Source organism: Cucurbita pepo, chromosome 8 (assembly GCF_057944985.1).
Source record: "Cucurbita pepo subsp. pepo isolate OVF chromosome 8, ASM5794498v1, whole genome shotgun sequence".
Lineage (NCBI taxonomy): Eukaryota > Viridiplantae > Streptophyta > Magnoliopsida > Cucurbitales > Cucurbitaceae > Cucurbita > Cucurbita pepo.
The window spans coordinates 10,679,329-10,706,037 of NC_141805.1; the positions used below are offsets into that span (position 1 = coordinate 10,679,329).

General features: G+C 35.4%; 5 protein-coding genes and 1 non-coding gene across 9 annotated transcripts; 3 read left to right on the top strand and 3 right to left on the bottom strand.

The window, feature by feature from the left end:
- Nucleotides 1-3,790, bottom strand: LOC111801175 (Thioredoxin family protein). 2 transcript variants are annotated; one of them, XM_023685172.2, is made up of 13 exons: nucleotides 3,381-3,790; nucleotides 3,093-3,157; nucleotides 2,689-2,761; nucleotides 2,530-2,548; nucleotides 2,289-2,408; nucleotides 2,095-2,164; nucleotides 1,531-1,574; nucleotides 1,360-1,401; nucleotides 1,221-1,280; nucleotides 1,071-1,138; nucleotides 927-984; nucleotides 733-850; nucleotides 1-298 (listed from the first exon to the last, which is right to left on the bottom strand). In XM_023685172.2, the coding sequence occupies exons 1-12, from the start codon at nucleotides 3,674-3,676 to the stop codon at nucleotides 761-763; spliced, it is 1,005 nt and encodes a 334-aa protein (XP_023540940.2). In that variant the 5' UTR covers nucleotides 3,677-3,790; the 3' UTR covers nucleotides 1-298; nucleotides 733-760. The 2 variants fall into 2 exon arrangements, with proteins under 2 accessions (XP_023540940.2, XP_023540941.2); XM_023685173.2 differs by having other exon boundaries at nucleotides 1-303.
- A 1,675-nt stretch (nucleotides 3,791-5,465) lies between these two features.
- On the bottom strand, nucleotides 5,466-7,638 carry LOC111799764 (SOUL heme-binding family protein). The gene is made up of 8 exons (XM_023683234.2): nucleotides 7,339-7,638; nucleotides 7,159-7,245; nucleotides 6,939-7,009; nucleotides 6,717-6,818; nucleotides 6,530-6,634; nucleotides 6,273-6,408; nucleotides 5,872-5,981; nucleotides 5,466-5,770 (listed from the first exon to the last, which is right to left on the bottom strand). Exons 1-8 carry the CDS (start codon nucleotides 7,559-7,561, stop codon nucleotides 5,696-5,698), a joined length of 909 nt encoding a protein of 302 aa, XP_023539002.2. The 5' UTR covers nucleotides 7,562-7,638; the 3' UTR covers nucleotides 5,466-5,695.
- A 762-nt stretch (nucleotides 7,639-8,400) lies between these two features.
- Nucleotides 8,401-14,746, top strand: LOC111800759 (uncharacterized protein At5g03900, chloroplastic-like). 2 transcript variants are annotated; one of them, XM_023684593.2, is made up of 14 exons: nucleotides 8,401-8,976; nucleotides 9,189-9,296; nucleotides 9,390-9,490; nucleotides 9,602-9,682; nucleotides 9,769-9,841; nucleotides 9,933-9,998; nucleotides 10,667-10,750; nucleotides 11,509-11,574; nucleotides 12,265-12,407; nucleotides 12,489-12,575; nucleotides 12,653-12,716; nucleotides 12,811-12,954; nucleotides 13,311-13,469; nucleotides 14,404-14,746. In XM_023684593.2, exons 1-13 carry the CDS (start codon nucleotides 8,578-8,580, stop codon nucleotides 13,452-13,454), a joined length of 1,560 nt encoding a protein of 519 aa, XP_023540361.2. In that variant the 5' UTR covers nucleotides 8,401-8,577; the 3' UTR covers nucleotides 13,455-13,469; nucleotides 14,404-14,746. The 2 variants fall into 2 exon arrangements, with proteins under 2 accessions (XP_023540361.2, XP_086982585.1); XM_087126459.1 differs by lacking the exon at nucleotides 14,404-14,746 and having other exon boundaries at nucleotides 13,311-13,652.
- Nucleotides 14,747-15,374: 628 nt separating this feature from the next.
- Nucleotides 15,375-17,871, bottom strand: LOC111799747 (cytochrome b-c1 complex subunit 9, mitochondrial-like). Its single transcript, XM_023683206.2, has 3 exons — nucleotides 17,630-17,871; nucleotides 16,869-16,916; nucleotides 15,375-15,589 (listed from the first exon to the last, which is right to left on the bottom strand). The coding sequence occupies exons 1-3, from the start codon at nucleotides 17,744-17,746 to the stop codon at nucleotides 15,539-15,541; spliced, it is 216 nt and encodes a 71-aa protein (XP_023538974.2). The 5' UTR covers nucleotides 17,747-17,871; the 3' UTR covers nucleotides 15,375-15,538.
- Nucleotides 17,872-19,257: 1,386 nt separating this feature from the next.
- LOC111801132 (protein CIA1) lies at nucleotides 19,258-24,122 on the top strand. Of its 2 annotated transcripts, XM_023685118.2 has the most exons (10): nucleotides 19,262-19,648; nucleotides 19,945-20,091; nucleotides 20,251-20,469; nucleotides 20,587-20,651; nucleotides 20,771-20,836; nucleotides 20,995-21,066; nucleotides 21,839-21,901; nucleotides 22,855-22,924; nucleotides 23,243-23,326; nucleotides 23,856-24,122. In XM_023685118.2, exons 1-10 carry the CDS (start codon nucleotides 19,454-19,456, stop codon nucleotides 23,925-23,927), a joined length of 1,053 nt encoding a protein of 350 aa, XP_023540886.1. In that variant the 5' UTR covers nucleotides 19,262-19,453; the 3' UTR covers nucleotides 23,928-24,122. The 2 variants fall into 2 exon arrangements, 1 of the variants encoding a protein (XP_023540886.1); XR_002816088.2 differs by lacking the exon at nucleotides 23,856-24,122 and having other exon boundaries at nucleotides 19,258-19,648; nucleotides 20,987-21,066; nucleotides 23,243-23,322.
- Nucleotides 24,123-26,571: 2,449 nt separating this feature from the next.
- On the top strand, nucleotides 26,572-26,645 carry TRNAI-UAU (transfer RNA isoleucine (anticodon UAU)). The gene has a single exon. It is a non-coding gene; the product is annotated as a tRNA-Ile (tRNA).
- The last annotated feature ends 64 nt before the right edge of the window (nucleotides 26,646-26,709 follow it).

Below are 26,709 nucleotides of genomic sequence, written 5' to 3' on the forward strand. Positions count from 1 at the left end.
TGAGTTTAAGTCGGAGATCTTAAGCAAATAGGGCGAAAACTATACATGTGGTGAATATGAACAGTAACAGTCGACATAGAAAACAGAGTATTCAGCATGATCTCGAGTCGACATAGAAAACAGAGTATTCAGCATGATCTCGAGTAAGGAAATATCAAAGAATATTCACCTACAAGTGAAATTGAAAGTTCGGGGATTCATATGGCTGATCTCAAGAAGGCCTTCAATGAACGGGCAGAAAGTTTCTTTATGTGAAGTGGGGTAGAGGAATTCCATTAGAGTTATACAGACCCCCTACCTGTCCTGTCACAAAAATTGGTGAGAAAATGAGACACATTGAATGGATCATATTCATATGCCAAACTTTGAAACTTCTAGTGCATAGATTCTGCCGGAGAAATCATTTAAAAGTGATTTCACAATTTGTTAATAAAAATAAGGAGAAAAAAAAAACAGAAAAAAAAAAGAGAGAAAATACTTCATAATAAAATAACAAAGTCTTGGTAATATAATATTTTTTAAATTGAATTTGGGGCAGTATAAAATTAGTAGGTATGTTTTAATACTATCTTGAATGTTCCGAATCTATTAGACTTTTTAAAGTTCAATGACTTCGAAACTAAACTTGTAATTTATCCAAAAAAAAAAAAATCTAATATCATAAATATTGGAAACTCAAAAATAATGTGTTCACGCCTTCACGGTGCAAGAACGGGAGAATAAGAAATAGACCTGGAAAATGGCTCGCAAGCATGGCTTTCTAAAGAGCGTAAGTTGCTTGAAGATACTCCACAATTTCAGCACTTTCAAACATACGCACCCCAGTGTTGGGGTCATCCAAGTATGGAACCTATCAGCCATTTGGTGCAAAATATCATTATTATCTTTGCTTGTTGGAGAACACTCAAAACATGACTAAGAAGTACCTGAAAGTGTCCTGCTTTCTCGTACAACTCTTGTCGTTTCGGGCTCCCACGAGCGCAACTGAATTAAATAAAACAGGAGAAGTAAACATCACAAAATATTGATGTACTTAGCTTTACTAAAGCATTCATTTTAAGAGACTTTACTTATGTACTAAATGCGGTAACTCCAACTCTACAAGTACTTCACGAACAAGTTTGCAAAAAGGAGAACCCTGACAGAGAAGAGAAGCATCGAGATTCAAATATAATGAACTTATAGCATTAAATTTTCAAATAAGTCTCTGATTAAATGACCTCATATGCCCATATTTCTAGTGGGGCAGGTGGTAGCTTTGATGGCTTATAGATAGAGCCCTGCAATTAAACGGAAGCAAGGTTATTTACAAAATTACCAAGTCTCATAAATTGAAGAGGTAAGAATTTGGAAATATACCCTGCCCATACGACCAATCATAGCAAAGCCTTCTGTCAACGTCTGCAACAAGAAGCTAAGTAAAATATAGCACAATGATGAGAAACTTATTACCTTAACCTATTACAATTTTTTTTTTTCTACAGGTCAATAAATACTAACAAAGAAAAAAAAAAGGAGTGAACTACGAACCGTCAAAAGTCCAAGAGAGAGAGAAAGAGGTACATTTCCATCGCCTACATGAACAAAAATCATAATCGAAAACTTGAATGAAGAAAATTTGATAGGGTATGTTTTGATCACTAAAACTGCTCTAATGGTTAAATGATGAAAATTAAAAGCTTTAGGAGTGTAATGCTCAAGCATCGAAGCAAAAAAAAGTATCATTTCCTACTTCAGCATTGATATGATGGAAAAAGTTCTAAAATTATGAAAAAGAGATTCAGCCTGTTAGGAATAACGACTCTCCACAATGGTATGATATTGTCCACTTTGAGCATAAGCTCGCATGGCTTTGCTTTGGGCTTCCCCAAAAGGTCTCATACCAATGGAGATATATTTCTTATTTATAAGCCCGTGACCATTCCCTAAATTGGCCAATGTGGGACTTTCTCCCAACCATCCTCAACACAGTCTTCTCCTTCTCCTTCTCCTTTAGGAAATCAAGGTTTAATGAACAAAGAAAAAAATAATAATCTATTTTCTAAGATATAATTAGGGGAAAAATTTATTGTATCAATTGTGAAAAGTCCTCACCATAGTTTTGAACCAGATACTTGATTATTTCATCTGATTCATACATTGAAACTCCTGTGTTAGGATCAACCTGCAATCAATTTTTCAGTAGTGGAATAATTGAGCTTCCATGCATTATCAACTATTTTGAATGAAAATTCAAATTTTGATTTGCTCCAAATAATGAATGAAATGGAAAAATGATAGTTTCAAACCATATATGGAAATTGCTGCTTTCCTCCCATCTGAAGAACTTTGGGACGGAAGTTTGGACCATTCCGAGGGCATGGATAGAATAGAATATCAAGATCTAATATAGCAACAATTTCCCTGACCTGCGAACACCCAAAAAAAAAAAAATAATAATAATTAAAAAAAGGAAATGTCATGGGAGTAATGAAAAAAATGGAAATGCAAGATCCTTCATTTGATGAAGTTCTTTTGGAGTAAAATTACCTTCCGACAGAATGGACAACTGTATCCGTTGATGACAATCCATGAATTGGGATGGTAATAAAAAGAAAGATTGAAGTTAGTTTATACTCAATCATAGTAAATTCATAACACGTCAAAATTTGAACAAAAAGGTCAGTCTAGGCTTTGGAACACAAATACCTCTCAAACTCATATATCTCAATAGGCTTCGTGGGACGAGGTCCCAACTTAGAAGTCTCTTTGACCTTGAAACCTATTATTAATTTAACAAGTGGCACAGATTGCAGGCAAAGACATCAGTTCAAAAGATCCTACTCCATGATCATAGCTTTTGGTTATAAAAATTGCCAAACGAGAAAATCTATCTCGAACTAGTTCAAATAGATAAAAAGAAACTTGTGAATTCCACATTCTTTTACATTCGTAAGTGTCCAAACAAACTTACACACCTCAACTATACTATTTTCACAAGACAATTGGAATTCCACATATTTAAGTGAAAAGTTCTAGGATAAACATCTTGTAGCTAATCAACCAAAAAAAAAAAAAAAAAAAAAAAAAAAGAATCTAATAAGAGTACTTACCAGCAATTTCAAGAGCATATTTGTCTGGGGGAAACTCATTTTTGGGAACCAATGATGCCGAATACCTAGCAAAATACAGCATAGAAGCAAGCCCATTAAGAACATTCCAACTTCCAAGCATCCATGGTCACACTCAACGAGAGTTATGTTACTGAAAGCTCATTCTGAGCGTCTTATATAGTTGCAATACGAAAGGCCATATTACCGACTTTAAACGAAAAATTAAAAGAAAAAAAAGGGACTAAACTTTTTACATTTTAGAAATAAAATAGACAGAAAGTTTCATACCCAGAGACAAATATACCAGTACCAAGCCTAAATACCAAGGCAAGAGAAGCGCCCAAGACATCAAAAATCTTGTCCGGTCTGACGCCGAAACGCTTAGGCTCCGGTGGCTTGAAATTGGGCGGAGGAGAAAATGAAGATGAAAACCCTACGTTTTCGTTTTCTTTAGTCCCCACGGAAGTTGAAGAACTCTCAGACGGCCGTGAGGTCGCTCGAATAGAAATTGAGCTTTTCGGGGTTTTAGTGCTCGGAAGTTGTCTTAAGAACAGAGTTGATGACAAATTCAGAGCTCCCGCCATTTTTCCGCTCCCGATTCTGACCTCCTGCTTGTCTCCGGAAGCTGGAAAGGTTAAGCACGTGATTTGCAGGCGTAAATTGAGCAAAAATATATTAAGTTAATAATAGGTGGTCCGGAATGTGACAAGTACTCTAGTTTAGCATTCTTTTCCTATTTATCCTGGGCGTGTGGATCGGATTATTTGCTATCCCTCAACATGAAACTACATATCGTCACTTTCTTCACGTCGCCTTGCATTTCGAACTACATGTCGTATGTTGCTTGTAAATTGTAATGTAATCCCCATGAAACTTGGGCCTCCATTACTATCTATCCTCTTATTACCCAATTTCCACCTTTTTGCCATTTTGACTTAATACCCTTTTATAAAAAACTAATTTCAATTGAAAAAAGAAATCAGATTTACAAATTTTTCTAAACTATTAAACTACTGAAATTCGTAAAAAATGACCAGAAAATTCATGATAATGGTTGAGTATATTTTCGACTTGATAAGTACACTTTTGCAAATAAAGATTGAAGAGTTAGGGATTACATAAATACGATGTAGAGTGGGGACGCCCTCATCATCCTCAATCCTACAAGAAAAATATTAATATTTCATAAGTAATTCAAATGACTTAACTGTCATTCTATTCTTTTTTTTCCCGTAGATTTGCTTTTAATCAAGCATATGAATATGATTTGTACTTTGAACTACTCTCTTTTAGTGCTCTAAGAGGTTGGGGTGGGAGCCTATTTTCTTTTATATTATATATATTAAAAGAACTATCCAATCAAACACAATAGCTTCCAGAATTTGTTTCTTGTTTTATTACTGTAGTTCACCTATTCTGAGTCAATATGTATCCAACCATCCATCTTCAAATCCTATTCTTACCCTTCACTCAGAAATCGAAGTTCTAGCAGTAGGATTTCCAGCTAAGCATTCAAAGGCAGTACAATGACTAAGTAACCAACTCTTTGGCTATACGGGACAATGTCAACAAAGTCGGTAAATAAAACGAGAAGAAATGGAACATCCATACGAGTTCTCACCAGGTGGAGTCGGATTTTCATCGCTACGCAATGTCTTACAAGCTGCTTCTAGTCATCTCCAGCCGGACGCGGACCTGCTATTTCGTTCCACCTCAGTTTCCTAGAGCTAACAAGAAGCAGGTTAGATTTTTTAATCCCAAGGTGGGAAATAGTGAGGTAAGGAATGAACTGGTAATAAAAACCTGAAGCTAGAAACCTGCTAGGAATGAACAATTTCCCAGGAGTTCATTGCATTTTGATGCAAACAAGCTAGAAACCTGAAGCTATAATTCTCCAGGAGTTCATTCCTAATAATTTAAAGAATACAGTCTCTGTAGTTTCCATCTATGATCACCAAAACAAGGATAAGAATAACAAACAGAATAAACAAGCTATGACGGAGAAAATATAGGGCAGACAGAGGTTTGAGATCACAAATCCCAAATACGGAATTAAAGTCCTCGTTGTATTTCTGTCTCACCTCGTTATGCTGCTGTATCTAAAAACCTTTATAGGCTGAAACCGCCAATTCAATGAACAAGGTCAAAATTATATAAAAAACTACCTATTCCTAAAATCGAAGTTCACATTTGAATTCTGGGCCAGCCAGCACAATTGGAGTAGCAGTTGGTTTTCCAATCCAATTGATATTACAATTATGAGGTATTTCAACTTTATATCATTCCACATTTTTCAGTTTGTTATAATGGACATAATCCCGCAGAATAAACATGAAGTTCAGTGTATCAGCATTTATCCAACTCCAAGGTTAATGGAAATTTAAACCATTATATCTGAGAGGTAGACCGGGATGAAATATTGAAGCCACTGGCATGTTCAAATCTATAGTATTGAGTTCCATTGGTGCACTATCCATTACCTAATGGAGCTCTATTTATAAGTGAAAGTGACATTTATACACACATATACAGTCCATAATATGAGTAAAAGGGGACTGTACAGCAGAGGTGAATTTCGAGATCGTATGATGGTAATGATGCTGCTATATTTCTTTCCTCTCAACTTCAAGTGCAATCTCATTTCGACGTTGAAATGGAAGAGTAAAGGGTGGATTATACTGCAAACCGCATACATAGAGAGTTAGCAACTATCAAAAAGCAAGCCAAGTATGCATTATGAAAAAACAAAGATATTACTTATTTTGGATAATCATAATACCTGTGCTACCTCCACAAAACTACCCGCTTTAACTTGAAACTCCTGGTCGTTCTTCAAAGCATCCCTTAACCTAGTTTCTCTTCGTTTAACTTCTTCATCAGTGACAAAACCTAATTGAACAACCAATAATAATAATAATAGTAAGAAACACGGTTGATTTGCGTAAAAACATTTGGAATCGAGGCTCCTGAAAATGTCATCTCACTATCAGCAACATTGTTTCAAGTGTTAAAAATATTGAAGTGTGATGATGTAAACTTGGCAGCAAATATTTAGTAAGTAATTGTTCAAAGAATTTGAACTTTTCCAGCAATATGCTTGGAGACTATGAAATGGTGCAAATTTTTCAATGAAGTATTCTACATAGAAAGAGTCGAGTTTCTAGATTAAATAGAAAAAACCTGAAAAGGCTATAACTGCAACAATTTTTCTTGGGACTTCTTGAATCCTAACAGAATTATCTTGGGGCACTGGCAAGTTTGGACCATATTTGGAGGGCATTACAAATGACATCTTCCACTGATCTTTACCATCGACCTGAAAAAACAAGGATGGAATAAAAAATTTACAATCTCAAAATGGAAACACATAAATACCATATATGAATACGAGAATGAAGGAAAGATGTCTAACTGGTGTCAACATCTGAAGAACTTACATTTTTCGTAATTACAGGGGTTGTCATATCCATTTTTTCCCCATCAGATTTGGTTTGGCTCGTCAAAACAGGTGTTGTCATTTCCATTGTTTCTTTGGCCGTGTTCTAGTATTACAACCAGATTTAATATTGGATGAAAAACAGAGATGAAGATTAACAAATTTCATCTCGGATGCTTCAAATCTACCTTACCGAAAAGGTACCCCGCCAAGACATTGAAGGATTGAGATGCGCCATTGAAATCAAATCCACTCTTTCCAGGCATGGTTGTTTCCGCTATAAAGTAGGGCTGTTCAACCGATCATTGCCATAGTTTGTGTGAGCTAATTTTTAGAATAAGTCGGTATTATGTTTAGCAATGAAGCAATGAGTCTGTACAAAAGTAAATTGAGGAGGTCGAAAATTATACCTCAACCTCTCTTATCTCGTATTCGTCTCTTCGACTTAAGACCTTGAACTTCATAGTCTCGAGATCAGGAACTAGGTTAACTCAACACGAATTAATAAACTAAAAATAATAATAAGACACAGAAATACGAACTATACTACATTAGAGCTAAATCGCAGGACAAAACTCGCAAGTGAGAAATTCACAACCTATCACACAGTACAAACAAAAATACAAATACCTGCCATCAAAGCCTCCTCTAAGTTCCGACTCTCGAACCTTTTAGGCAACAAGTATTTTGAAGTTTCGGAAGCCAATTCCAACAAGACTGCAGAACAACCGAAAAAATAGCGGATTAAACAAGAACAACAACTGTATCTTCGAGTTCAATCAATTACCAAATAAGATAATAAAATATTACCGCGCTGAGAGAGAGAATATGTTTGGGAAGCGAGAGCAAAAACAAGAGAAACTCGAGCTTCCTGGGAGGAAATGGTCCTTCGCGACTGTGAAGAAGCTACTGCAGTGCTATCCTTGACCGTAGAATCAGCGAAGATGAAGCTTGAAGACGATCGGTGACGGATTCTCGAAGATTGAGGACTTACAGATCCAAACGAGAGGACGAAATGGTTGCAGTGGAGCATTTTTTTCTTCAGCGATTTCAATGTTCTGTTGCAGAGAGTAGAGTTTGTGAGGCCTCGGTGACGGTTGAGTATATTATTTCCCCGCGAATCCACTCTCATGGCGTCGCCACAAGCCACTCTTTAAGATGGGCTGAAACTTCAAGCTTGGGGCTCTTCTCTGGGCTGAATCTTGAAAGATAGGCCCAAACCGCAACATCTCAAGTTGGGCTATCCCGTGGGCCGGGCCCAACAAATGGTATATTTTACCTTTTGTTTATTACGAGCTCGTTATGTATGACCGTAATTCTCATAATTTTTAAAACACGTCTACTACGGGTACGTTTCAACACGTTTACAAGGAATGTTTCATTCCCCACTCCAACCAATGTGGAATTTCACAATCCACTTCCTTGAGCCCCAATGTCCTTGTTCACACACTAATTAGTGTACGACTCTGATACCATTTGTAACAAACCCAAGTCCAACTCATTGTAACAGATTTTGTTCATCATTACCGTCAGCCTCACGATTTTTAAAACACGTCTATAGAAAGAGGTTTTCACACCCTTATAAAGAGTATTTCGTTCTCCTCTCCTACCAACATGAAATCTCGTAAATAGACTTAGAATAGTCCCGAGTAAAGCGCAAACGACACTGGAGCAAACTCGTGACTTGGATTAAGTCCAACCCAAAATGTCTAGGATAAGTTAAGACTCAAAAGTGAAGCTTAGTAAATCAAACCCAAGTAGATAATTTAGCACAAATGATTTGATATTTTATATTATCATTTGGATTGTGTAAATTAAGCTAATTTTGTAGATCAACGATAACACGATTATTTAATGTTTGTGTCGACTTATTTTCCCGGGTAATTGACTGAGATACGCGTTGAAGAACAAAAGGGTGGAGAAAGAATTGAAGAAAAACAATCCCGTCGCTTCCAAATCAGAGCCACTCACCGTAGGATTGTCACCCACTGCACCTATTTCGATTTCCATGGCCAATTCTTGAAAGTTTTATTCAAATTCCTCAAGTTTATGCGAATCATGGCGACAATCTCCACTTCTTTCGCCATTTCACAGAGTTCTCGCTTCTATTTCCACCCTCTCATTACTCTTAAACCCTCAATTTGCTTAAAGCCCTCTCCCGTTACTTTTCCGGCCATCCATACGCGGATTTCGCCGCTAGACTGTAGGGCAAGGGGTTCGGTTCCGGTTGTGAGAGCGGGCATTGACATTCCTTCCGATATCAGACCTGGAAGGTCAGTGGAGAGCGACAAATTGCCGACGGATGTGAGAAAGAGAGCGATGGAGGCTGTCGACGCGTGTGGAGGGAGAGTAACCATTGGAGACGTTGCAAGCAGGGCGGGACTTAAGCTCAATGAAGCTCAGAAGGCTTTGCAGGCTCTAGCTGCTGATACCAATGGCTTTTTAGAGGTATTTGTTGTTAACTCATAGAGTTGCATGTAAATTTAGGCGCTAAACCAAATATAATATTGCATTGGATATGCAAGAGTAGTTCATCTTCCACCGGAGATGACAAAAGGAAACACTAGTTTTGTTATATCTGTAGACTGTAAATGTAAACTATAGGCATTTTGAAGTTCTTAATTTTGTGACTGCAAAATTTTTCAAGATGTTCTTAACAGGTTTCTGATGAGGGCGACGTTCTCTATGTTTTCCCCAAAGACTATCGTTCAAAGCTTGCAGCCAAATCGTTTTGGATAAAATTTGAACCTCTCATAGAAAAGTCAAAGGTATCGGTCAGGGAATGTTGGGTTTATCTCTGAATTGTTAGTGTTAGGGAACAATTTTTGTGTGTTTAACGGCATTCTTAACTCAATTTTCAGGCCGCTGCCGAATATCTTGTCAGGGTTTCGTTTGGCACGGCTCTAATTGCTTCAATCGTTCTTGTATATACTACAATTATTGCTCTTATTTCAAGCAGAAGGTTCGCACTTTATTTTCAATAGTGAATCCTTTTCGCAATCCTTGATCATGAATAATATAGAGTACTGGTTTGAGGTAACTTCAAATTATTGATTCAAGTTTAATGATACAGTGAAGAGGATAATCGCGGAAGACGTGGCAGATCATATGATTCAGGATTCACATTCTATTTGAGTCCGACTGATCTTTTCTGGTAATATGTTTTTTCTTTGTCACACAATTGACAACTTTGTTTTAGAGGACTTTTGGCCATCATTCATCCTGTTTGCGTTGTGTAAGGTACTGGGATCCATATTACTATAGGAGACGTCGACTACAAACAGAAGATAATAAGATGAACTTTATTGAATCTGTATGTGATTAAATGATCTCTAGTCTTTATTACAATCCTGTTCTACTTTAGCTCAGATTTAAATGTTAACTTTGAAATGGTCTTCTTTTAGATTTTCTCATTTGTTTTTGGCGACGGGGATCCAAATCAAGGAATTGAAGAAGAGAGATGGAAGTTGGTAATATTTGAGGACTGTGTTCAGTGGTCCGTTACTTTCAATATTTTATTTTCCCTTTTTTCTTCTTGCCTTTTCCTGTTGAAATTTTTACATGAATCTAGTGTCTTAGTTCTTAACGAACTCCCTCGTTCTGAAGGGGTTTTCAGTTTTGTGTTCCTTTTCCTTGCTTTTAACTTTTTCCTCTCTTGGATGACCTTTCTCAGTATGAATTTTTATCACGATTATTGCTCCTCGAAAGACTCCCCTGTTTTATTATGAAGTTACATTTAATGTTTTTAGTTTTCTGTTTATTAGAAAAGAGTTTGTTGGGACAATTTACATAAATGACGTAGGACAAAAAAGAAGCAAAAGCCAGTAAGCCGGTTGCAAAGTTTCTTGACATGGATGCTAATTTCGTAATCTTTCTAGATCGTCACTGTTCACCTTTTGTTAATATTGGCTTCATTTTTGCCCCATTGTCATGCTTATATTGAGTTAAGGAGAAACTTTCTTTGCATTATCATCGACCATGTACCACTAAGTCAATCTCAGCCTTTTTTTTTTTTTTTTCTTTTTTGCACTTTTCTGTAATATAAAGTTAGTTATAATTGTTATCTAAGAGTAGTTTGTAGACATCATATGTATATGTAACTATTGATATCAGTTAACATTTTGAGCTATACTTGCAGATTGGGCAATACATCACCTCCAACGGTGGGGTTGTAACTGCTGAAGAGCTTGCACCTTATCTGGATGTGACAGAGGGGAACACAGTAAGTTAATGTTAGACTTTATACATTGTTCTTTGGCAGGCGTCAAAGAAGGCTTAAAGCGCCTGCAGAGGTCTTCCCAACATCTGCACTTTCTACCTTTACCCAAACAAAAAGAGTCCTCTCCTTTAGAATGTTGCTAAGACTGATAATTGATTTCCAAGGGCTTTTCAACGTTGACAAAGAACAACAGCACAAAATCCAATTCTCAGGAACAACACCATACTAGCTGATTATAATACTATGCCGTGGAGCTGTCTCGTGCTAGGTCCTTAGACTCCTTACTGTTAAAATTCCTCAAGATTTTGTCTATATCCTTTTAAACCCTGCTGGAAGTTTTAAGGATAGAGTAGAAGTAGTTGGGTTAATTGGTTGAGGTGCTCCAATTCCGATCACCCTTCAGCATGCTTCCACTTATTAAGGTTGCAAGAGTCCAGAGCAGACATGCAGAATATCTTAAGATTTGGGATTTCTCAAAAGATCCAAGTACTGAAGGGACCAGTCACCAACTTCACACTTGAAATCATCAGTCACTTCTTTCACGTTTGATAATGTCAGTCAATACCAACCATAATGAACTTAGCAAAATTGACCTTAAGAATTGGTGCCTTCTCAATGATGTGAATAATTTAGTCGTGGTTGCCAACCATCATTGATTGGCGGCTATTTGACATTTTGATGGGTAGAATCAACTCATATTTTATTGTAATTCAAATCTAATTTTTCTATTTGACTTTGTTTCATCCTCTTGATGATTGCAGGATGATGAATCATACATTTTGCCAGTTCTTTTACGTTTTGATGGCCAACCTGAAATTGATGAAGAGGTATGTTTAACGAGGTATGAAATGCTTGAATGGGTACAAATAGCTCTAGTTACCCATATTTGAGGTCAATAATATATGAACATAAGTCAGTTGCTACCTTGAGCCTTGAAGTGGTATGCTAATACAAAGCTATGTAATGAATCAATGATATGGTTTTATTGAAATGAAGAATGAAATAGTACTGCATGATGTGAATTTAGACATTTTGTTCTAATTCTATTAAATTAAAATTAGCCCTAAAAGCTTAAGCTATTAATGTTGGATGAAATTTTATTATTTGATAGAATATTTTTGGAGAGTAGTTGCCAGTAAAAAAGGATTTGTTGGAAGTGTGCAAGGTGCAATATCAGCTTCACATTCAGGGTTGGGTAGAAACAAGAAGATAAATTTTGAGGGAAAACAAAAAGGATTTTGAACATGTTAGGGGTAAAATTTGTCCTTATTGTTAGTATAAATATGTAAAATCTATAAAATTTGGTGTTTATAATGACTTTCAATATTCTCTATGGGAAACTTTCATAACTTTATGTATTTTTTCCTGAAGTAATAATTAATGCGAAAAGAGCCAATTGAAAAGCAATAATCATGCTTAGTGTTGCCTATCCTCTTCTGCACTCTGTTTATTGACATGTCACTTCGATTTCTATAAAACATATATATAAATATTCACTAAAAGTTATTTATTTATAGGGAAATATTCTATATCGATTTCCCTCCCTTCAGCGCACAGCTTCTTCTCAGCGGAGTGGAAGGAAGGAGTATGTGGGTAGAAAATGGGCTGACTGGGTTGGAGGGATTGAGAAATTTTTCAAAGAGAAGAAATGGGTCTTCAGGTACCGTGGTTAAGTTTCTTCGTCTTGTTTGGGAGTATAATTTAAATTTAATTAATGATCAGGACTTTTTTTTGTCTGCAGTAAAACAAGTTATTCAGAGAGAGCAATGGCCATTGGATTGGGAGGGCTTAATCTGTTTGGTGTTATAGTCCTTGGAGCCGTGTTGAAGTATGGATATTTAGACTGGATTGTTTGGTCGCGGTTTCTGAAAAATCTAATAATTTTCCCCAATTCCATTTTTGAAGGGATGTTGCCGTTAAACCAAGTGGACTTATCAAATTTGTATCAGATATATTTCCTCTACTGCAGGTTTGGTTTGTTGTAACTTCAAAATTCAGAAATTTCTTTAACGCCATTTAATTACTTTGGTAAAAAAAATTGTGATCATGAGAAAACTGTGCAGATATATGCTGGTTCTTTCTTCGCAATTCCATTGGTCCGGTGGTTCATTACCCAGAAGAGAAATGCTGAAATAGGAAAAAGAAACCAAGCAAGGCAAAAGCGTGCCCAAGCCCTTGAATTGCCAGATGTGTCACTCAGGCGCAAGGTAATTAATATTTAGATCACCAAAATAAGTTTGCTCCTCAGTAGATCTAATCATCTGTTTTAGGAGCGGATTGGTGCCAGATTTAAGAAGAAAGTACCATATGAACAAAGCTCTATTTTGTTTCTTTTTCTCCTCCCCAGTGTTCTGTTTTAGCGTCATTTTAGTACCCTGGTGATGTCTATTTCAATTCCTGCTTCTTAATCTCTTGCCTCTGCAGCAATTTTGTTTCATAATTTTTTTTTGTATTTTATTTACTTGGATTTGTTGCTCTTGCTTTTTCGAATTATATGCTCGTTGCTCTTACTTTTTCGAATTATATGAAGCTTAGAATCTAATTCTTTGTACAATCTTATCAGCTCCTCAGTGCCCGAGACATGGCCCAAAGAACTGTGATTGGTCAGGATCGAATTGTATATAGTACTGATCGAGACTTAATTGAACAAAATTATGAGCTCCAAGAATGGGAAAGGAAATTCCGAGAGATTGAAAAGTCAGATTAGAGGACTGGCCAATTGGTAGGGTATTGTATCTCACTCTTTAATCACTGATTGCCATTCCCCTATTGTCATAGAGCTTGCGAAGCTGTATTTGCTGTTTATGTGCACTTACCGTAATGATCAGGCTAAAGGATGAAATTAATATTTCTGTAGATAATTTTTACATAATGCAACGGCTATTAGACTGCAAATTTTTCTTCATTGATAATTTTACTACTGACGGGTAGATAGGTTTGGTGATTTATCTGTCAGGAGAATTATACCCCAAAGGTGAAAGGAGAGAAACTTCCTTAGACTCTTAGTCCAAAAACTTTCTTAGTTAGGTCTTTGTTTTGTCTTTAGGTAGACTTCATAGAATAGGCAGAGAACCAACAATACAATCAGATGAAAAATGAAAGAACCAACTATACGATTAGATGATTAGATGAAAAATGAAAGAGAAGAATATAATTGGGCTCATTTTTAGAACATAACTCAACTAATTAAGACATACTTTTGATCTCTGGGTCAGAAGTTTGAATCTCCCCACCCGACGTTTTGTTGAATTAAAAAATAATTCCTAAAATGTTGGGAAGTCTCATGAATGTTTGCTATGACCAACATTGAGATGGAAGTGTTGGATAATCCAAACACGAACTCTAGGAAGAAGAGAGGGAACATGAAGAAACTGAATAGTTAATATAACTTAGTTTTGATTTTTTTTTTTTTTTTTTTACTTCAAAATAGATGTGAGTTATGAATACACAAAAGGCACACAAGTAATACGACCTAAGAGTTTTTTTTTTTTTTTTTTTTTGGCAACTAAATGTAGTAGGGTTAGCCAGTGATCAGGTTCACACAAGTTGACCCTTCGACCTCTTCTTCATTGCATATCACTCGTTTATTTATTTTACGGCGGTGAATTCGTTCCCGGGCCTTGTACACACATCTCACTAGTTTATTTCTTTTGTAGATCCATGATTCAAGGTCTCGACAACATCCCATGCTCACAAAATCACTGAGATTTGATCAAGCTGTTGATTAGCTCGCAGGGTATGTGGTTCGCTTTTAATTTTGTTTGGTGAACTTGAACCTCCGTTGTGGGAGACTGCTGAAGACTGATTCTGCTTCATAAAAAGTTCTTTATTTTTTAGGATTAGACTGCATAATAATTATTCACTATGTTAAAAAAATTGATGGGGGCAGGCTGGGAGAATTGGTCTTGGTAATGGCAGATTCTTATCCTCATCTCTCTTTTTAACGCTGTAAAATTAAATGAACCAAATTGAAAATATAGCACAGAATAATTTGCATTTCTTGTTTGGCTTCCACATTCAACAGAAAAATCTGTAAATTGATAGCTTCAATGATGTCTGCATACTGTCCTTTGGCTGTGCGTTTTTCTAAAACGATGTTCCCAAAACTTAGCTTGGAGTTTGAAAACGCTTGTAAGAGAGAAGAAAGCAAATAAGTTCGAGTCGAAGTAGAACTACAGTATTTATAAGCTTAAAGGTTGGTTTTATGCAGGACAGTAAAAAACTGACAAAAACCAACAAACCGAACCAAGTTCACCGCTCGGGTTGGTTATTTTAGCTTATGTTTGATATGTTCACTTATTGTTTAGTAGAAAACCAATTTCACGGTTCAATTCTCAAGCTTATACTTAAAAAAGAGAATCAAATGCATAAATTGTTGTAGTTTCTCATTCTACCAAATTGATCATCGTTGTAATTGACATGTACTCGCTTTTAGATAGGAGGTTTAAATCTTAACCCACCAAGGACAAATTTGCCAAAATTCTTTCAACCATCTAAGTTATCTAACTCCCTCTATTCATAAACTAGAACCCAAGTCATTGCTTATGCCACCTGCTAAAATCCCAATAACCCAGATCCTCTATTCTCGATGATCAAATATAATGCACAAAAGCTTGTAACTCCAAACTCAAGCAAATAAAATATGATTAGAATCTCATGAAGAAACACAAATGTTCCATGTCAAAAAGACAACGTTTTTCCCATTGGAAATACATTCTCATTTATCATCCTAAGCCACCAGTTTTTACCTCTTCAATCCATGAATGTGTAGCTTTCAAGCGGCTAATAAATTCATTCTTCCGATGGTCTCTGCCCCAAAACTGAAATGTCCTCGTACCGTTTCTGCACAGTTGTAAGACCATCATATATCGTAATAGAGTTGGGAATGAGTTATGAAAGCTATTAATCAATATAAAAATTGTTTAGTAGCATCTTGTGCAAGCAAGATTGTAGTAGAAGGATGGATATTATAGATCAACATATAATAGGAGGAAAAAAAAAAAAACAAATAAAATAGCGATGATTGCAAATTACATTTATATAATTTGCCTAGCATGTAAATCCCACCCTTATTCTTAAAAACAGTTTTATGTGCCCTTAACTTCCTTTTTTTCCTCCCAATTTACCCATCTGCTAAGCAGGACATTCGTAAGTAAGAATGAGAAGTCATAAATACTATCTACTTTGCCAGTGTGGTAACTCTAACAGCCCTTCTTCACCAACTAGCAGCAACCTTAATGGACGTCATGGAAAAAATAGACGTTCCATTTCAGACTTTTTTTAGTTCAACAACATGCGGGAGTGAGGATTCTAACATCTAAGGATATAATACCTTAACCATTTGAATTATGCTTAGGTTGGCTCCATTAAGACCTTTTAGATTCAAACCAACTTGGGAAAATGTTTTTAGTGACTCGCGTTATTCATTACTGACAGCTCACTTAACATACAAGTAAAAGGAACCAACCCACTTAAGAAACAAGTAAAAAGCAGCAATCAAAAGCCTAAGTGCTTATAAAAAAATTGTTTTTGAACCATGAGGATATTGAATAGACAGACTGCGTAGGTGTGGTTTATAATTATCCCACGAAAATTCTAATACAGCCTTAACCTTGTAGAAATTAAGACCTTCCAAAACTTAAGAACACAAAGAACGATTTTAAAAAATAAGGAAGAACGAAAAGAAAACACAACAGATGAAATCTGATACAAGTACTACTTTATTGTCATTTCCAAATTCAATCTGTACCGAATGATGAATGGCATTTGAACAAATCTGACAAGTCCAAATAGCTTGCTTGTGTTAAAAAAAATATGAGAATTTCATATGCATCTTGATGCATTACACCTGGAAGTCATTTTAAACCAGATGATGAAATAGAAAAGATAATGAAAATGCAAGGGTTCTGCAATGCCATAATCTTCAACACAATAACCACAAATAGAAGCTGAAACTGATCGATAATTTGAAGCTGATAACAGAAAATGGGAGCCAAAACATCCGGAATAAAAAAATCAAGCATTCTGGATTGGACAACACAATAAAAGCCAAAATGATAGTCTATGTGAAATGTGTATATAAAAAAGCAAAGTAAATCATGTATGTGGGTAGGTTCCATACCCCGACATTGTTGTACTCCCAGAGCTTGTGAACTCCATAATCCACAGCCTGCACCAATGGAAATCCAGGCATTAAGGTAAAAATAAGATACCATAAACTTAAAGTAACAACACAAAACCAAGCAACTCATAAGTCCCACACTACAATTTAAGATGCTCAGGCCCATTACATAACAGTGCATAGAACAAACGAAGAAACGTCCTTATGTTTTTTTTTTTTTTTTTTTGGTTACCATTTCCACTTTTCATTATCGTGTAAAATTTAAATAAATAAATAAACGGAAGTCCTTTTCTATTGTAAGCAGACTAAATAATGGCCGAATTCCGCATTCCATACATGAAGAAAACATACTAAGTTACTTTACATAAATTAAGAATCTGCACACAATCGTGAAAGCAATTCATAGTAATATTTTGAATCAGTTCAATCATGTAACCGGACTTTTCAATTGATGCCAGAAACCAATATATGAATCCTCTACTCCTAATCAATTCTCCTTGTGCAGATAAACCATAAATTTCAATACAGTTCCACCTACTTCTTCTAGCCGGCGGCCACACATGAACAAGCTGTTCGTTGAATTTTTTTCATGGATCAGCGAGAAATGACCAGTCAATCAGGCAGTTTAATACCAATATTTAGTAATTTGCAAAAAAACTAGATCCTCAGATCAAACGCGGAAACGAAATTAATGAATTGACAATCCAAAAAAGAAACATAACAGACATAAATTAGCATAAAGATGAGGTAAACAACATTACCCGTTCTCCGACGAAAGCACCGGCGATGATGAAGGTAACGTAAACAGAATTACGGCGCATAATCACTCTGTACAGACCTTCGAAAAGGCCTCCGCTTCTTGAACCTGCTGAATTCATTGTCGATGTTCTCGCGAGTTCTTTGCCTTCTGATCTAAGCGTTAGGGTTAGCAAAAACTTCTCGCGCCTTTGGTTGAGAGAAGATGGGAATGGAGTTGCTTGATTTCTCGAAGGCGAACTATGAGGAACTTGACCGCAATGGACCGGTTTGAATTTCTAGAATAACCGTTATCGGTCTAGTTGAACCGCTTTGGTTTAATAGAATACTCCGCCTCCTAATGTCGTCTTTGGAATAACCTATAAAAAAAAATTTTAAAAAAAAAAAAATCTTGAACCAAATTAATTTTCTAATAATTACTTTTAAATTTTATTAATTTAAAATGTGTTTATTGTAATTTATTTTATGTGGTTTTAAAAAATAATAAATCAAAAGTATATAGATATCAAAATATTACCATTAAAAGAAGGTCACAACAAGTGGCGTCCAAGTGGCCAAAAAAATAATAAAAAAAGGTACAAAAATGTCATCATCACCGTTCAATTTCAAATTCTTAAAATAACATTTCAATTCGAGAACTTTTTTTAATAGATACTTGCACTATTGACCTGTGATCCCGAGCACTTATTTGTTATTCACAATGATATGAGCCCACTTTAAAGATAAGGACTCGTAGCAATAAAAATGTATTCTTTCCTTATAAATCCAAAATAATTTTCTAAATTAGCCGATGTGGGACACACTCCCAACAATTCTCAACAATCCTTCCCTCGAACAAAGTACACTCTCCAGCATGGCTCTAATACTATGTCAAGAATCACGACTCTCCACAATGGTATGATATTGTCCTTTGAGCATAAGCTCTCATGGCTTTACTTGAGTTTTCCCAAAATGCCTCGTAAAGATGTATTCCTTATTCATAAATCCAATAAACCCATGATCATTCCTTAAATTAGCCAACCTGGGACTCCCTCCCAACAATCCTCAATAGCCGGTTTTAGTTTTAGTTTTAGTTTTTTTTAGTTGGGTTGAGTTAAATATTCTAAAATTGAAAATTTGGTTCGATTTGTGGGTTTATATATATATATATATATATATATATATATATATATATATATATATATATATATATATTTGTCTTGTCGATCAACTAACTTAAAAATATGATTTATAATCCAACAAAACTATACTTTAAAAAACTATTTAATTTTTGAAAATAGGATTATAATCCAACGTAACCCTACTTTAAAAAGTATTTAATTTTTGTAAATGATGGGAGCGATATAATGTAACTTTGAAAATATTTGATATTTTAATTTTATGAGACTTTAATTACTAATTTTAACAAAAAAATAAATAAATAAATTTATGTCACCAATTTTAATAAAATAAAGTTTTATGAGTATGGCACAAATCATAATGGAATAACTTTGTTAATATTCGAAAATTTTAATAAAATCTTAGCTATAGTTTCTTATTTTAAATTCTATCAATTTTATATCATACTGAATTTTTTTATGTAATTTAATTTAATATGTAATATTAGATCATACATATTTCCAGTTTCCAATTTCAATAGAGCCGTGAAATCATTGTCTTGCTTCATTAAAGCGTTAAATCTCTGTAAGCCGACGACACGTTGAGGAGAGAACCCGCGGCGGCGCGTACTTATCCCTTCGCCGGCCATTAAAGTCTCCGGCTGCGTGGAGCTAGGGCTTGATAATCTTCCTGCTTTGCCGGCGATTTGGGAAAGAAATACCATTCTTGTGATGGAGCTTTGGGATGGCCGATTCGAGCTCAAGGAGACTGCAAAGCTTGAAGGTCACACTGATCGGGTATGGAGTCTGGCCTGGAATCCCGCCACCGGAGCTGAAGGAATTCCACTTGTTTTTGCGTCCTGTAGCGGCGATAAAACCGTTCGTATCTGGGAGCAAAGTCCTTCCTCTGGTTCGTGGAATTGCAAGGTTCTATTTCATCTGTAGATTTGTATTAAATGGATTATTATTAGAGTAGTTCTTGTGGTATTCGATTTTAACCTGGATGGAATCACTTTAGTTTAGTGGAAATTGTTCATTGAGTTGGTAGTTCTTTTACTACGACGTTTTCACGAAATATTTGGATTAGATGACTAATCGAACCAACTCAAGTTTGCATCTAAGAAAGTTCCTCATCTTCCAAGAATTCGTTCTGTTTATTTTGCAGTTTTATATGTAGGTGATTGACATTAGGAGCTGGAATGCTAATGTAGTGTTGTTTGCAGGCAGTTTTGGATGAAACGCATACTAGAACTGTTAGGTCATGCGCTTGGTCACCGAACGGAAAGTTATTGGCAACTGCAAGCTTTGATGCCACCACAGCTATGTGGGAGAATATCGGGGGTGACTATGAATGCGTTTCTACCCTAGAGGTAGTGTTCTGCCTATCAAGTATTGTATGCATTGTCACTATTCATTGCAAGATTTTCTCCTGATGATCTATATGAATACTGCTATCTGCCATTTTATTGTCCTTGTCTTATCCCAAGTATCAGTACATTGAAAAAGCTGTCTTGTTGGTTGACTTTTAGGGTCATGAGAATGAGGTCAAAAGTGTATCTTGGAATGCTTCTGGTTCTCTACTTGCAACGTGCAGTCGAGATAGAACTGTTTGGATTTGGGAAGTATTGCCAGGAAATGAGTATGAGTGTGTTTCCGTGTTGCAAGGACACACACAGGATGTAAAAATGGTTCAGTGGCACCCAACCCTGGATCTTTTATTCTCATGTAGCTATGATAACACTATCAAGGTACCTAACTCTTAGATGGCTTTGAAGACTATTTCAGTTACTTTTTTTCGTCTGCCTTTGGAAAGTACTTTGGATTTGCACAGGTGATATTAATTTATGATGATGAAACCACTTCAGGTTTGGGCAGGTGATGATGACAATGATGATTGGCACTGTGTTCAGACTATAGATGAATCTAACAAGTACATAACTATTTCGTTTTTCTACCATGTTTTCCTACAAATCTATCATCATTTCCGCAGGGCAGTTAACTTCAGTCTAACTAGATTGAACTTGATTATGATTCGGATTTTCTTCTCAGTGGTCACTCTTCTACTGTTTGGGCCCTTTCTTTCAATGCAACTGGAGACAAAATGGTCACCTGTAGGTAGGCTGTGTGTGTGGCAGCAATAAAATTTCAAATTTTCTTGGAAATTCAAATTACCCATTTCTTCATTCATTTGGAGTTAATAAGAAATGATTTCAAACCAAGTTTTAAATTATTCCATTGGGTGGATCTAATTTGACCATGGTCTAGTTTTGCAGTGATGATCTCACCCTTAAAATATGGGAAACAGATGAGACAAGGTTGCATTCTGGGGATGGCTATTCACCATGGTGAGGGATGCAAAAATTTCTTCTTCTTCTTCATCATTGTAATTATTATAATATGGCTTTGGAGTAATGAAACTTATTGATCTGATAAGTTTCGATGCAAGGTTCAATGTGATATGTTTTTTTTATTTTTTATTTTTTATTTTTTATTGTTAGTATATATTGGTTGGTAGGTTTTTGTGCTTAAAGTACAAGCATTGGCTTGGAAGGGTAAGAAATATTCATAATATATATCATGTTTTCTAAATGACACGGTCTCCTTTGATTAAAACCTTGTAAGCAAAGGAGTTAAAAAGGGATTGTGGGTGAGATAAACATAACAAGAGGGACTAATTTACAGAAAGATAAACATATGAATGTCTTGATGTATATGCGTGCTCATGAATAATGCAGCAGTAAAGTACTTCATGTGCATCTAAATACACAGTCAACGTGATAATGTTTCGGTGGGTGGGGTCTAATAACTCCCTTTATTTCATTCCTCAATGAAATTTGCTCCTATTTCCAAAGGAAATGATTCTTTTTTTCTGTAGTTATACTTAAATGGGTTTATTAACTCCCTTTAGTTTCTTCTGTTGTTCAACTTGTACTATGTCACATGCTTCTGTTGCCACCCATTCATAGATGTTTCGGATCAATTTAGTGTGAGAGGCATACTCAAAGAGTTGGTTCTTTAATGGGACCATCTTATTTGTAGCTTCGTTTATCTCCAAATATTATGCTACATCTGTTTTTCTGTAACCATGCTGATAGTTCTTTTATCTGGTTTTGTTAGGAGGCATACTTGTACTCTTTCTGGAAATCATGATCGAACAATCTTCTCTGTTCATTGGTCAAGGTAATATTACACTATTTTGTGTAAGGCTTTCATTTAAGGTATATGAAAGATTTTTGTTTATCTTGTGCTACCGTGTCTAAAGATGATTACTCCAGTAGTTAGCAAGAAATTAAGGTGTTCGGAAATTTGGTCATAGTATTATAATAGTAGAGTGCTTAGTTTAATTTATTCTCCATTTTGGAGCCTCTTGACAGCCTGAATAAGACAAACTTTCATTTTTTCAGTGATAATTCAGTTTCTTACAAGAAAAGAAAAGACAAGAAAATCATTTTTCAATGTATCCGTAACTCAGTTGATGAGTAGCTTTATTTACCTATATAATGCTACCTTTTCTCCCCAATTAAAATTATCAAGAGAAGAGAAGGCTCCCTTCCACTAATAAACACTTAATTCATTTCATCAAGAATAGATACATGAGACATTATAAAAAACCAAAGGGTTACCAAAATCATCGTATATTGGAAGTCTTGATGAAAAGTGTTTTCTCAGAAGAAAAAAAAAAAAAAAAAGTGCCCCACATGTACTTCACCTCAAGGAATCGGCTTAGCTGTAAATACAACTGAACTAGACCAAATCCCCATGAGTTCAAAATATCTTACTGTGGCCTCCTATTTATGTTATTAATTATCATAAAAGTTTCTTAACTAGTCAAACATGGTATGAGTTACGTTGACAACCAAATGTAAAAGTAGGGGGTTGTCTTGTGAGAATAGTTGTAATGTGCGCAAGTTGGAAAAGTTGGAAAGTTTACCGCACGTACTCGCTGCAGGAAATTCACTTAGTAATAATCTGTATTGTCACCCACAAATTTTAATTGGGTAACGTATTATGGTTTATTCTATGTAACTTTTATATTACCTGTGCTTTGCAGCGTTTCTTTTGCATCTTATATTGTAATTTCTATTTAACCATACATCTATGTGGCTGATGATTTTTGCACGTGAATGTGACAGAAACGGCATAATTGCTAGTGGAGCAGCTGACGATGCTATTCGTTTGTTTGTGGAGAATCAAGAGAAAATGGTAATGGAGGCTTGCCTTCCCTTGTTATTAGCATTTGCTCGCATCTGTACTATAATGTATCTAGACATGTGTATTACGATATCATTATTTCGTATCTTTTGGAAAATTTTTGTCATGGTTCGGTGCAGCTTAGTACGATTGTTGGACTGTTGTTTGTTCTTTTAAAAATATTAATGTGGGCCTACAACCTCTTAAAAGGAAGTAAAGATATGTTAAGCTCATGTTAGCATTTAAATATGCTATTAGTTCCAAGATGCAACATATTGTGGAACTTTCAAGTGAAATGAAACAATATTAACCACTCCCTTTTCATCGCAGGTTGATGGATCTTCATTCCAGTTGCTATATAAGAAGGAGAAGGCCCACAACATGGATGTAAATTCAGTGCAATGGAGCCCAGGGGTAAGGCTCTTATTTCAACCTGCAAAATGTTTTACACTAACTAGCATTTAAAGTTATTAGCTCATGACTGGAATTTAACTATAGTCATGTATGGACTTCGAGTAATCGCATTTGATTTCGTGGTGCTACTTTTTGTTGACTCAAATCCTACAGTAGCCACCATCTTGCAGCACCACCTATTTAAGATATCAAATGTTATAGAGTTAAACCGTTGTTTCATAGGATTAAGTTGAGATACACACGAGCTAGTTTAAACGAGAAAAAACATTGAAAATTTTGTTGACTTAAACGGTTGCCGAACTGCCCTCACCGTCATCGGTTCAAGTGAAAGTTCAAAGACCTCAGGTTTATAGACCCCTTTGCCTTGAGCTGTTAACTTCTGTCTTTTTGCTGGTCTGTGATATTTCAAATGACTTATTGCACCTATTATCTCTACTACATACGAGATGCCACACATTTTTCCCAGTCGTCGTTTCGATTTAAATACGAAGTTCTATCGTTCTAACCTTTTGAATCCAACTTCTGTCAGGAGAAGAGGCTTCTTGCTTCAGCGAGCGACGACGGTACAATAAAGATATGGGAGCTGGTTTCTGTTAGCTAATCCCTGAATTAACTTTTCAAATCATGGTTGTCACATAGCATTTTTATTACGAGTAACCAAAGAGGATCATGAATTATGTGAATTTCCAGCTGGTAGAAAAGTACCCATAATTTTGTGAACTTGTGTTTTGGGCCACTCATCTATTAATGTCTTCGTTATAAAATTTTTAATGGTATTGTTGAGTCTTGTTTACTATTTCTGCTTTTAAAGTTATTGAAAATTCTTCTCATAGAAATGCATAAGTGTTTGTTTTTGTATTTTGATTGTCCAATCAAGTATTGTGAAAATTCTTCAAAAGTACCTTTTTTTATGATCTAAAGTCGCTTTTTTTTCTTTTTTTTTCTTTTTTTTTTCCATAAAAGTTATTCCAAGCCCACTTTGAATGCTTGGTTGTGATTTAGCTATCCAAGTTGTTATTGGAGAATCTTATATCCAAGAATTTGATATTGGGATATTTGATTATCCAAAGCTTTAGATTACTAATTTTTTTTATTCCGGGAAGAAATTATATAAGATATTCTAAATTATGAAGCGATCCTAAGTTTTTAAAAAATGAGTCAAATATTATAAAATATTTAAAGTTAAATTACAAAATTTAGTTCTTGAAATTTTGAATTTGTGTCTATTTGATTTCTAAACTTTAAAAAATTATTACAAGTTCATCAACACTTAAAAGTGGGTACGTTTAATATATATCAATAAAAAATGGAAATTTTAAGTTTTGTGTTGATAAACTAAATTTATAATTTAAATTTTGTGTTGATAAATTAAATTTATAATTTTGAAACTTGATTAAACAAATAAACAAATTTAACCATGTTAATTGGATATTTAAACTTAAAACACAAAATTACACGTGGCCAAGTTTTGTAAACTCTTTTATTTATTTTACATAATTTAGTTTTTTTTCCTTTGAATTTTGCTTATTCTATATTCACGAAAACTGTAAAATCTTGTTTTACCTAAAATAAAATAATAAAAAAAAAGAGTCAAATACAGTTTTTTTTTTTTTCTTTTCAATATAACAAAACTATATTTAAAATGGATTATTTGAAAATATTTTAATGAATTTGTAGAGTATTTCATTGATTTGCAGAGGACAGAGAGAACGAAAAAGAAGGGAAAAAAAAAGTTTCATAGTTCAAAAAATTTTAAGATTTTATTTTAAATAAAAAAAAAATAGAGAGAGATGAATAGATGCAAATAAATGGTAAGGGAATAAAAACAATTAACAATAATAATAATAATAATAATAATAAACAATAATATTATTGAAGGAAAAGCATGAAGAATTCATAATTGTATTAATTAACAATAAAATGGAAAATCAAATGGCGAATGAAATAAAAGCAGTTTTGTTTGATTGTGTTTCCATTCAAATTCCTCTTCCCCAAATGTTGGAAACTAATAATCTTCAGAGCCTTGGGAAATGAATTTTCTTTGTTTTTTATTTCAATTAATCCTAACAAAAATTGACTGTAAATTCAGCACCTGTTCTCCACTCTGAATCCGCCATTGTTGGCCCTTCTTCCTTCTTCAACCAGCGCCGCCCTCGCCAACCCGATTCCAGTCGGAAATAAACAAGCATCGAAGCCGGAGCAATCAATCCACTCCTTCAGAAGCTCCTCTTGCCCCCATATATCCGGTACCCAGACTCGCCCGGCCATCTCCCGCCGGTGCCTCTTCAGCCTCTCCCGTCCGCCTTCCTCCTCCGCCTCCGCCGCCGTTGTCGTCTGTACTTGCATTTCCTTACCCGCGGCGACCTCCTGCACTTCCGATTCCGAGCGTTTTTTCGAAGCCAGAGACTCCAGTTCCTGTTCGATTCCGATTTTCTCCGCCGGTACAGGAGCTTTCTCGGCCGTCAATGGCGGCGGAGGAGGAAGAAAAGAATGAGGACGGTGAGATTCCATCTTTCAGAAACTGACTGGAATCTCTGTTCTTCTCATGCGGAAAAACCCTAGACGAAAGCTCGGTCCGCCATGGAAGAGGATTGTGGCGATGAATTTAGAGGGATTTGAAGAGTGAAGTCGAAATGAAGGAATGAAGAAAAGAGAATCCACATGGAGAAATCGGAGGCGTAGATTTGTAGGAGGAAAGATATGTGGTTTTGGTTTTGATTGGGAATTTGGAGCATTATGAGGCTGATGTTGATTTTGGTGAGGTCCATATGTGTTCAATTCATACACATACATTCATTCTACAAATTTCTTTATTACCAAACACCACCATCTTCCTTTATACACATATCTTTCTAATGTTTTTCACGTCTACAAATCTTAGCTCATCATTTCGAACACGGGTTTAGTAAATCGATCCATATTTTTTTACCCACGTGTCGAAAAACTATACAAATGAGTAAAAATGATTCAATGAAGCTGTTACACCGAGGCTTGTTTCAAATCACTAATGAATAAAATTGACATTATCAGTTTGGAGTCTAGAGTCTTAAGTTATGCAAAAAGAAAGATTTTACACCGACCCAACACTCGTTCATGCTTAAAATAATGACGAACACAAAGTGATGTTAAAACCTCCAAATTGGTACAAATGTGGTTTTGGGTTTAGAATATTCAAATTACCCAACAAAGAAAGCCCTTAAATTTTTTAACGATGAATAATTTTAAATTCACCGTTGCTATCAAGTGGTCCCGTAGCTCAGTTGGTTAGAGCGTTGGTCTTATGAGCCGAAGGTCGCGGGTTCGAGCCCCGCCGGGACCAAAAAAGTATAATAAGCTTTTTTATTATTTCATTTACTCTCGTTTTTTACCACAAACGCCAGATC

Excerpts from the sequence above, each read along its gene's own strand:
- LOC111801175 (XM_023685172.2), bottom strand. The coding sequence starts at position 3,676 with ATGGCGGGAGCTCTGAATTTGTCATCAACTCTGTTCTTAAGACAACTT. Across the intron at positions 2,165-2,288 it reads AGCAGCAATTTCCATATATG|GTTGATCCTAACACAGGAGT; the intron begins GTTTGAAACTAT and ends AATTGATTGCAG. Across the intron at positions 1,402-1,530 it reads TCTCTCTTGGACTTTTGACG|ACGTTGACAGAAGGCTTTGC; the intron begins GTTCGTAGTTCA and ends TTCTTGTTGCAG.
- LOC111799764 (XM_023683234.2), bottom strand. The coding sequence starts at position 7,561 with ATGCTCCACTGCAACCATTTCGTCCTCTCGTTTGGATCTGTAAGTCCT. Across the intron at positions 6,635-6,716 it reads CGGGGTACCTTTTCGGTAAG|AACACGGCCAAAGAAACAAT; the intron begins GTAGATTTGAAG and ends TTGTAATACTAG. Across the intron at positions 5,982-6,272 it reads TGCAGTTATAGCCTTTTCAG|GTTTTGTCACTGATGAAGAA; the intron begins GTTTTTTCTATT and ends TTGTTCAATTAG.
- LOC111800759 (XM_023684593.2), top strand. The coding sequence starts at position 8,578 with ATGCGAATCATGGCGACAATCTCCACTTCTTTCGCCATTTCACAGAGT. Across the intron at positions 11,575-12,264 it reads AACCTGAAATTGATGAAGAG|GGAAATATTCTATATCGATT; the intron begins GTATGTTTAACG and ends ATTTATTTATAG. Across the intron at positions 12,408-12,488 it reads GAGAAGAAATGGGTCTTCAG|TAAAACAAGTTATTCAGAGA; the intron begins GTACCGTGGTTA and ends TTTTGTCTGCAG.
- LOC111799747 (XM_023683206.2), bottom strand. The coding sequence starts at position 17,746 with ATGAATTCAGCAGGTTCAAGAAGCGGAGGCCTTTTCGAAGGTCTGTAC. Across the intron at positions 16,917-17,629 it reads GTGCTTTCGTCGGAGAACGG|GCTGTGGATTATGGAGTTCA; the intron begins GTAATGTTGTTT and ends CCATTGGTGCAG. Across the intron at positions 15,590-16,868 it reads GGGAGTACAACAATGTCGGG|AAACGGTACGAGGACATTTC; the intron begins GTATGGAACCTA and ends ACAACTGTGCAG.
- LOC111801132 (XM_023685118.2), top strand. The coding sequence starts at position 19,454 with ATGGAGCTTTGGGATGGCCGATTCGAGCTCAAGGAGACTGCAAAGCTT. Across the intron at positions 20,652-20,770 it reads ACTATAGATGAATCTAACAA|TGGTCACTCTTCTACTGTTT; the intron begins GTACATAACTAT and ends TTTTCTTCTCAG. Across the intron at positions 20,837-20,994 it reads GACAAAATGGTCACCTGTAG|TGATGATCTCACCCTTAAAA; the intron begins GTAGGCTGTGTG and ends CTAGTTTTGCAG.